Source organism: Arachis hypogaea, chromosome 19 (genome assembly GCF_003086295.3).
Source record: "Arachis hypogaea cultivar Tifrunner chromosome 19, arahy.Tifrunner.gnm2.J5K5, whole genome shotgun sequence".
Lineage (NCBI taxonomy): Eukaryota > Viridiplantae > Streptophyta > Magnoliopsida > Fabales > Fabaceae > Arachis > Arachis hypogaea.
Window position 1 is genome coordinate 16,991,655 of NC_092054.1, and position 10,776 is coordinate 17,002,430.

General features: G+C 31.4%; 1 protein-coding gene across 1 annotated transcript; it reads right to left on the minus strand.

Moving 5' to 3' along the window:
- Nucleotides 1-6,974: 6,974 nt before the first annotated feature.
- LOC112779663 (germin-like protein subfamily 3 member 1) lies at nucleotides 6,975-7,984 on the minus strand. Its single transcript, XM_025823998.3, has one exon. The coding sequence runs from the start codon at nucleotides 7,926-7,928 to the stop codon at nucleotides 7,299-7,301; it is 630 nt and encodes a 209-aa protein (XP_025679783.1). The 5' UTR covers nucleotides 7,929-7,984; the 3' UTR covers nucleotides 6,975-7,298.
- Between the last annotated feature and the right edge of the window lie 2,792 nt (nucleotides 7,985-10,776).

Consider the following 10,776-nt stretch of genomic DNA (forward strand, 5'->3'; position numbering starts at 1 on the left):
TAGGACAGGCATGCATCATTCGCATTTGTATGCTTTGCTTCGGTTTGAATTTTTTTTGGTTTGCCTAATTGTTAAACTGTTATTAACTGCTACCTGAACTATTTGCTGTAACTGCTACCTAAACCTGTGCTTTTCTTGTCTGTTTTGTCTGTGTTTGTCTTGGTGTGCTACTTTTGAGAATGAGCTTTGGTGCTGAATTGATGATTGTGCTGATTGATTTGCGTGGTTGGTTTCTGAATAAGATTTTCTTATAAGAAAAGAAAGGTTTTGGATTTTTGGATATTTAAGTACTGATTTTCAAAAAGGGTTTTTGGATAACTAGTTGATGGTTTTTAAAAGATTCAAAGGACGAACAATAATCACTAAGCTTAAAAATAGATTTTTCTTTAAATATCTTATTATGAAAACTCTGAAACTCTGTGGTGAGACCGTGTGGTTAGGTTCTCACCCCCTACAGCTTTATCTTTTCAGGAGACAGATGAAAAAGCTCACGAAGGGTTGTATTGCGTTTCGCTTAGTTGGTAATGCTGTTTAGTTTTTATTTATTTACCCCTCGCCGTCAATATTATATTATGTATAAGTTACTTGAGTAAGAAGTTTTGTACATGTATATGCTTGTTTTGTTTTATTTGAAAAGTATTCTTTTTCCGCTTTTCAAAAAGAACAGTGATACGATTTCGAGTCAAAGGCTCCTATTTTATTATTAAGTATATGAAGTCGCCGTAATACTTCTTGCTATCAGAGTAGCGCAGCCGAAAGCTTGACATTCTGATAGTGAGGGTGTTACAACAATCCTGCACACGATAACCAGAAATAGAAAAAGTGACATCAAAGCCGAGTTCAACAAGTTGACTGACAGAGATAAGATTAAAATTCAATTTTGGATATTGGACTGTGAAATAAACCCTTGATGTGTTGCATACAGGAGGGAACCATTAGTAGTGTTGACACAAGGCACATTTGTAGTGGGAGACAACGACGAGAAAAGATGACGCAAAAGAGACATATGATTAAAACAACCAAAATCAAAATACCATTTAGAATTATCTGGAGGGGTGGAAAGAGCAGCAGGGGTATTACCAGAAAAAGAGAGAAGTTGCTTAAGAAGAGATTCAATGTCTGATGGAGAGACAGAAGGTGTGTTGAGAGAGGTAGAAGGGATGGACTCAGTAGCAGTAGCAGCAGTAGAAGCAGATACATGCGAAGAGTTTTTGGGACGAGTTTGATACTTGTTCTGATTTGAACGTGGTGGTCTAGTAGGTGGTAGCGCGGAATTACACTTCGCACTATTGAACTAGCAAGTGCACTAGGTCATCCAAGTAATACCTGAGTTCTTAGTCAGGCGGATAGAAGAGTTATTTGTTTGTTTAAAGCGCATAAAAGTTGGAATAAGATGGAATTACTATGTTTGATTATAACTAGTGATAAGAAGATGGTTAAGGTTTAGAGATGCTTTGTTCTTCTAGATTAATTTCGGTCTTACTGTCTTTTTCAACTATGAGTGATTTCTTTTATGGCAGGCTGTATGTGATCAACGCTGATTGAGAGGTTGCTAATGCTCCTCTAGATCTGAACCCCAGGGTTAGTGTGGATCCATTCTGATTGAGGGTGAAGCTCCCGCAGTTCATTCTCTTTGGTGATCCTACTCAAGACGCTACAGACAAGGTCGAATCTTCCTGATCAGAGAATGTTGCCCCTGGTTCTAGCCTCTACTACAAATATTCTAATCTCCCCGCACTTCGGCTGAACTGGTGTCTCGAGAAGTCCCCATCGAATTTGTGGATTAGCCATCTAGGAGATATATGATCAAACTGGTGGTTCATCATTGTCCGATGAAAGACTCACTCTGAATCCCTGTAGAATGAGATAACCTTGTGCCGGTTCAACGCATTCATAATGATGAAGAACGGATATACATCATAGAATAGAGAATCAAACACGTATTGAGATAGAACAGTAGTACTTTATTAATCCATAAAACTCAGCAGAGCTCCTCCCCTCAACCTAGGAGGTTTAGAGACTCATACTAATAGAAAATACAATGTTAAACGAATATATGGCATAAAGTTCTGAACAAGGATGATCTTGTTCTATATATAGTAATCTAATGACTAAGGATTACATAAAAAGGGTAAAACAGTCTTTTAGTATGAAAATCCACTTCCGGGCCCACTTGGTGAGTGTTTGGGCTGAGCTTTGATGAGATCCACGAGCTAGAGGACTCATTGGGCATTGAACGCTAGCTTGGGGATCCTTCTTGGGCGTTGGAACGCTGGCTGCTCCCTTGTGGGCGTTGGACGCCAAAATAGGGCAGGAGGCTGGTGTTGAACGCTAATTTTGGGCCTTCTATTCTGAAGCAAAGTATAAACTATTATATTTTTCTGGAAAGCCCTGGATGTTATCTTTCTATAGCTATTAAGAACACTCCATTTGAATATCTGTAGCTCCAGAAAAGCTCTTTCGAGTGCAAGGAGATCAGATCCAGACAGCATCTGCAGTGCTTTCTTTGCCTCTGAATCAGACTTTTGCTCCAACTCCCCAATTTCAGCCAGAAAATACCTGAAATTGCATAAAAATACACAAACTCATAGTAGAATCTAAAAATGTGAATTTTACACTAAAAACTATGAAAACTTAATAAAACTTAAACAAAACATACTAAAAACTATATGAAAACAATGCCAAAAAGCGTATAAAATATCCGCTCATTAGAATACCAAACTTAAACTGTTGCTTGTTCTCAAACAACTAAAAACAAAAATAGGATAAAAAGAAGAGTAAGATATAATAAATCTCCGAGTTTTCAATGAAGCTCAATCTCAATTAGATGAGCAGGACTTAGTAGCTTTTTGCTTCTGAATAGTTTTGGCATCTCACTATCCATTGAAGCTTAGAAGTGTTGGTCTCTTTAGGAACTTAGAATCCAGATGATATTATTGACTCTCCTAGTTCAGTTCTTTTTTATTCTTGAACACAGCTTTTAGAGTCTTGGCCGTGGCCCTAAGCACTTTGTTTTCCAATATTACCACCGGATACATAAATGCCACAGACACTTAACTGGGTGAACCCTTTCGGATTGTGATTCAGCTTTGCTAGAATCCCCAGATAGAGGTGTCCAGAGTTCTTAAGCACACTCTTTTTGCATTGGATCACGACTTTAAATGCTCAGTCTCAAGCTTTTCACTTGACACCTTCACACTACAAGCACATGGTTAGGGACAACTTTGTTTGAGCTGCTTAAACCAAGATTTTGTTTCTTTTAGGCCCTCCTAACCATTGATGCTCAAAGCGTTGGATCCTTTTACCCTTGCCTTTTGGTTTAAAGGGTTATTGACTTTTTGCTCTTGCCTTTTGGTTTTAAGAACCATTGGCTTTTTCTCCTTTTTATTTTTCATTTTTTTTCGCATGCATACATATATACATTTTTTTTCTTTTATTGCAACATGCTTTTTCTTTTTCTTTTTGCTGCTTTTTCTTACTTCAAGAATCATTTTTTTTTAGATTTTTCAGGTCACCAATAATACTTCACTTTTATCATCATTCTTTCAAGAGCCAATATTCTTAATTTCAATTTCAAATATGCTTTGTTCATTCATACATTCAGAAAACAAAAGCAATGCCACCACATCAAAATAATTGACTATTCTTATATAACTAAGAAATTTATGCATCTCAAATTCTTCTAAAAAATATTCACTATTTTATTCATGTTTAATGATGATAAGAGGAATATCTTATAGCTAATTGGAAAATAAAACTTAATTATTACTAATGCTTATGCAATTCTTTAAATTGAAAGACAGAAAAAATTAGAAATAAAAAATAAAGACTTAAATACTATTAGTGATCATGTAAACCTAAATATGAAAGACAGAAATTAGAATAACAGAAATATGAAAAACATGAATTAGAATAGTCACAGGGCTGAAACTCAACAACCTTCAGCTTGGGAGGTGCTGGGCTCTTCAGGGGAAAGCTTCTGGCGCTTCAATTCTTCTATTCCACGCCCTTACTTCTCTTGTTTTTTGATCAGTTTGCAAATCATGCTAGTTTGATCTTTCTGCTCCTCTCTTAGTTGATCCAAGGTGGTTTGTAGGTGCATCACAGATGCTTTCAACCGATCCCAATATTCAATTGGAAGGATCTCTTGGGAGGCTCTGGTGCCTTCCTTTTGGGATGATCCTCGGGTATCTTGGAGCTTTCCATCACCTGCTTGGTGATTAGGCTTTTCACTGGAATAAATGTATCCATGTGGATCAAGACTTTAGCCTCTTGGCATAGGCAAAAGATAAGATTTTGATAGGCCAGCATGACATTAGTAGACATCCTGTTTGCCAACTTATACATCTCACTGAGGATTATTTGGTGAACTTCTACCTCATTCGCCATCATGATGCAGTGAATCATCACAGCTCTCTAAATAGTAACTTCAGAGTGGTTACTAGTAGGGAGTATAGAACGCCCAATGAAGTATAGCCATCCTCTAGCAATTGGCTTGAGGTTCATTCTTTTCAGCTGGTTTGGCTTGCCTTTTGCATCCTCAATCCATTGAGTTCTAGGCAAGCAGATGTCCTCTAGGACTTGATCCAATTTAGGGTTGGCTACCACCTTTCTATTGTAGGAATCAGGGTCATCCCTTTGTAAGGGTAATTTAAAGATCTCTCTTACCCTATCCAAATGAAAATAGACGATCTTCCCCCTGACCATAGTGCGAAAAATATGGAATGATGTTCCATCTTTCTTTTGCTTATCTGTCATTCACAGATTTGCATAGAATTCATGGATCATGTTGAATCCAACAGTGATCTCAGGATTGGCTAGAATCTCTCAGCCTCTCTTTTGAATTTGTTCTTGAATCTCCAGGTATTCATCTTCTCCTAATTCGAATCTGACCTCAGGAATCACTGGCCTCTTACTCATTATCTTGTGATAATGTTCTTTATGCTACTTGGAGTAGAATCTAACTGGTTTGAAAACAACTGTTGGTCATCTTCTTTCTTGTTTCTTGGAACGGTCTTGCCACTTCTTGGAGTCATGGGATTCGAATCTCAATGAGAGAAAAGGGCTCCTCCACACCAAACTTAAAAGGTTTGCTCGTCCTCGAGTAAAAGGTAAGAAAGGAAGAAAAAGAAAGTGAGAGGGGTGTTTATGGAATTATGAACACAAATTTAATAATTGGTTATTTTTGTCTAATAAAACTTATTTTATATGGATATAACTTTAGTTTTAATTTTTCATGGTTAATTTTGTCGGTATTTAAATCTTTCATGGTCAAAGTAGCTATTTATTCTTATTTGCAAATTTAAAAATGCACAACTATTATCCACAAGTTAATATGTTGTGGATTTGAAGTCTAGCAAAAGTCTCGATAAAAATCACAAGAAACAAAATTAACTGTGAATTAAAAATGGATTATGTGTATTTTGTTAAATTATTTAACCGTTGCTCAGGATTGAAAAATCAAAGTTCTTTGTTTTGGTCATGATGATTAAGTATTTTCCCGTCTATTTCTCTTTCATTTTGTTCCATTTAGTATTACGGGATGAGTCAAAGTATGTTCAATTATCTGTGCATGTGAATTATTCGGCTTAATGTGGTTGTACTTATATTTTAAATAATTTTTCAGACTTATAATTTATCAATGAATTCTCTAATTGTGTTAAAAAAATTTTGGGCCGGTTGAACTGAACAGATAATTTAAACCCTTCTCAATTTAATTTAAATTAAGAAATTAGTTATTGAAAGTCACTTTTATTTTATTTTACTAAATATATAACTACTACAACCTTGGAAAAATTATCCTTAAAAAGCCAGGAAAATAAAGACAAGTAATTTTTTAATTGTAAAATTTTTAATTTACCAAATCGAAAGTATACCAAAAAAATTACAGAAATATTATTTCTCTTTATTATTAATTATGACTACTACACTATAAAATTAAAGACAACAACCAACTTTTTATCATAAATAAATAAATAAAAGAATAAAAAATAAAAGGAAGATATATCACCATAACGTTGACATATGCACGTTACTGTTAGATGATTGTTAATAACCTATTATTTATCAGTTATAATATGCATGTATGTCACGTATAGACCATAGGAAATTGGATAAGGTTCTGCTGCTGCAAACATTTGCAGAAAACCTTGAAATTAACATGTTGCTTGGAACAATTCTAATTCTACTTTCCATAATTTATTTTGAGTTTTATAAATATCGTTGTGAAATCAGGTCTCATAAATAATAATTTAAAATTAAATATAAAATTTGTCATTTTAATATTTAATTTTAATTTAACTTATATTTTATATTCTGCTAAGTTATTTTATCAAAATAGTCATATAAGTAATTTTATATTAGTTTTTTATTAAGATGATATTATTTTTTTAAAATGAGACTAATTTTATTTTATTTATTAATTTTAAGGGTAAAGTATATTTTTTGTCCGTGAAGTTTGACAAAAAATTCAAAAATATCCCTAAATTTTATTTTGTTTCAATTTTGTTCCAAAAGTTTTCGATTTGCATCAAATATACCCCTATCGGCTAAATTTTTAAAAAAATTAAGACCAATCTAACAATAATACATGAAAATTATGCTTGATTTGCTTGTGTTGAAGGTTGTTCTTGTAAAATTATTGTTGAATTGGTCTTAAATTTTTTGAAAAATTAGCTGTTAGGGGTATATTTGATACAAATCGAAAATTTTTGGGACAAAATTGAAACAAAATAAAACTTAGGGATATTTTTAAAACTTTTATCAAATTTTAGGGACAAAAAATATACTTTACCCTAATTTTAATATAAATTTTAATTATAAATCGATTTACTTCTGATATATATATATATATAAAAAAAAATATTAGAGATTCAACAAAATTTATTTTTTTAGTCAATAATATTTAAAATGTGAATTAAAAATATAATATTAGATTATTAGAATAAAAAAAACTAGACTAATAATTAAAAATATTGGCAAAAACAACAAATTCTGATTAAACTTTTCTCACTCCAAAAACAATCTTGGAGATGCTCTTAAATCTCAACACTTGGTTTTGGAACATTAACATAGAAACTAAATTCAAAATACACGATTTTTTTCGGGTGTACTACAAATAATACACCAATTTATGACTCCACAATGATACATACAAGGAATTCAATAATAACTGTGACACCTAGACACAAAATGTAATGAATATGAAAAACAACACAGAAATAATAATGATAATGGGAATGGGTGATGAAATGAGGAGGATAACACAATCTAGAGGGTCTGATATTATGTCTCTAAGTCTAACCGCTTCCACCAAGAACACCCTTAAGCTTCTTGATCAATTCAGGGTCAAGGAAAGTAGTCTTTGCAATCAATGGAGTAGAGAAGTTGCTTGCAAACAAAGCAAAATCAAGAATCTGAAGTCCAGGATTGGGGCTACTAAAAAAAGCAAAAGCAACGGCGCCTTTCTTTCCAGCAGCTACCTGAAAATGCAGCAAGCCTTGAGGGAAAATCATAAGCTCTCCTGTCTTAACTGTGGCTATATAAACCGAGTTCGCCGAAGAGACGAACCCGGCAGTTATATGGCCACTCTTCACAATTAGTAGCTCTGTGGCGCCAGGGTGGGAGTGAAGAGGAACCACACCACCCGGACCCAGGTCTAGCCTCAAGGCCGAGAGGCCGAGGCCGTTGAGGCCTGGGAATTGGCTGACAAATGCCGGCGTCACGGCGGCGTTTATGAGGGCAATGATTTTTCCAGGGACGGAGAGGCCGGTGTAGACGAAGTCGGAGGAGGTTACATTGGCTTCCGGCTTGCAGGGGAAACCTGCAGGGGTGTCTGATGCTGTGGTGTCTGCCACACAGAAGTCTTGGACTGATGCATGGCAAGTTGTGGATAAGAGAAGTGGGATGAGGAAGAGAATGGGAAGCATCTTTGCTTGTGAGTATGTTTATTTTTTAGGTTCCGATGGAAATGTACGATTGGCTTCGCACATGATGGGGTTATATAGAACTATACAAGAGTCATGGGTGCAAGTTGGAGGGTAGAAAATGGTAGGGTGCAAAAATTTTATCTTATCTTTTACCACCAATATTATATACCATGTCAATGTTACATGCAATCAAATATTACCATTTTTTTATTGGTATTTAGTCGGTAATAATTTGTACTCGTATTTATAATAATTTTACATATAAAAAATATATAATTTATATTTATATTTATGAAAATATATACATATAAATCAATATAATTTATAATTATATTTTTTAAAATTTATACATATAAATTAATAAAATTTATTTATTAAATATAATTTAATATTTATATTAGTGAAATAATAATAAAAAAATTAAAAATTATTAGTTTATAAGAGTTTCTCTGATACACAATTTCTATTGTTAGATAATAGAGGGTTTAATCTATGGTAAACTCCAGGTATTATTTAGTATTGATCTTATTTTTTGGTTATTATAACGAATCAAAATTATTTTTTTAAAATTAGTATAAAAATTTCAAATTTTATATTATGTATGTAATAATTTATTAATAAGTGATAAATTTTTAAATAAAGTTTATATCTATATATAGTAGATTAATACTTGGCTTAAATAATGTAAAAAAATTTAAAAAAATGTCCACAAACATATGTTCATTTTTTCTAATAAATAAATAAAACATTTAATTTTAACTAGCTAGTGAGTGTATTATTACATGAATTTAATTTTGATGTACTATTAGTATAAAGTAGTTTTACACGTGTATCTAATTACAGAATATTATTTCAATAAAAATAACTACCTTTCACAATAATTTTATAAATAATCATCTAAAAAAACAAATATAATTATACCGACTGTATAAAGTACTTTGTGTATTAAAATTAACCAGAATTTATTGATATCTAAATTAAAGGGTGAAAGATAAAAAGAATTTTACGGTTAAAATGGATACTGCATTTAACAATAATCAAGACAAAATGATTTGAGTAAAAGTTGGTATAATAATGTACAAACAACAGAATGAAGCCGTCTCAATATGACAAATGTTTAACGAGAGCCACCCCATCATCAAATTGACATCCTTAGAAAGTGCACTCGTTGGGGTGATAAGGTCCCCACCTTGTAGAATCAGACAGAAATAAAAATCCCCTTTTTCCATAATCAAAGTATTTGGTGGGCAAAGATAGACACTAATTAATGAGTGACATTTATTGGCTTATTTCATACTAATTTATGGTGGCTAGGCATGTTGCTAAGCTAATTCATCAAAGCGAGAATTTTACAGCAATCACTTGATTGGAGTTTTTTAATGCCAATATTGAGATAAAATAAAATACTTCATTCACCCATGCAAAATTAACTACCAAATAAATAAGTATTATGTGTTTTTATATATTTATACATTTTATTTCATACTTCTTTTATAAAATAATCAACTATTAGAATAATTAAAATTATCCTAATCGAATAATCAAATATTTTATAATTGTACAACAATCAAACATTTTCATAAATACTATATAAATATATATTCTTATATAATAACTAATTAATAACTACATTTTGATATTCGTGTAACATCGTTAATTAAGAAATAAGAGCTAAGAGCAAACGAAAATAAGTTTAAAATTTTCAAATAAGGGAATGTACTTATACATTAATGTTGGTTGGTATTAAGGCTTTACATAAATATATTATATATAGTAAACTTTTTAAAATTTTTTATGCATATTTTGTTAGTCTTGTACGTATGTTGTAGTGTCTATTAACGAACGAATCACGGTAGCGAGACGAAAAAAATAGCCAGAACTTACCTTATAAATGTTAAATAACGCAAGTTATAGCTGTTTTTGGCTGATTTTCTTTAGTTACCAAACATTTCTGAAATCATATATATAAATTTTGTAACATTAGCTAATTAGTTAATTATCCAATGAAGTTTAGTTTAATAAATATAAATAAAATTATTGGTATATTTTTTAGTTGATCGAGAGAAGAAAGAATATTTTCTCTAAAGTTATGTAGTATATCTTTATTTTAGAACTTAAATGGTCTTTCTCGCCGCAATTACTTTAATTTGTTTAATAAAGTTTTTATGTTATATGTCATAAATTTTTTTTTAAATTTAAGTTCACAAAAAAAATACATAAATAATTATATATTTGATATGTTTGTTTAAATAAAAATATTTTTTGAATTTGTTTAAATTTTTTATATAAATTTTTTTTATTTATCTTAAATTGTTTTTCTACAGAAATAACAAGAATTTAACTCTAAATTTTTAATTATAAAAACTCTAATATCATGTAATAAATTTATTATTCAAAAAATTTAAACCGAAAGAAGAAAGAATTCGAATATCTCTAACATCATAATATTGTAATAAGTGGATCCCATAATTAAGTGAGAGATAATAAATAGTTGAAATAATGTTTTAAACATATATAAAAAATAAATATCTATGTCCATATCCATGTATATATTTGTTCCCATTGCTAAAACATTTTTAGAACTATCACTACTTAGATATGATGCCGCATTAACATTTTTTGTCCACGAAAAAAAATATTAAAAATTTGTCACTTTTATCTACTTTGTAAATTATTAGGAAACTGTTTTTATAGTGTTCATCTTTTTAGATTATTTTTCTGAATAGTTAAATATTTAGTTATATTTTTAGAAAAATCAATATATTGTAAAAGTTATCTATTTATCAATCGAGAATGAATCTGCATCTCATCATGGTGGTGACAGTGTCATGTCAAAACAGGTAATTAT

Excerpts from the sequence above, each read along its gene's own strand:
- LOC112779663 (XM_025823998.3), bottom strand. The coding sequence starts at position 7,928 with ATGCTTCCCATTCTCTTCCTCATCCCACTTCTCTTATCCACAACTTGC.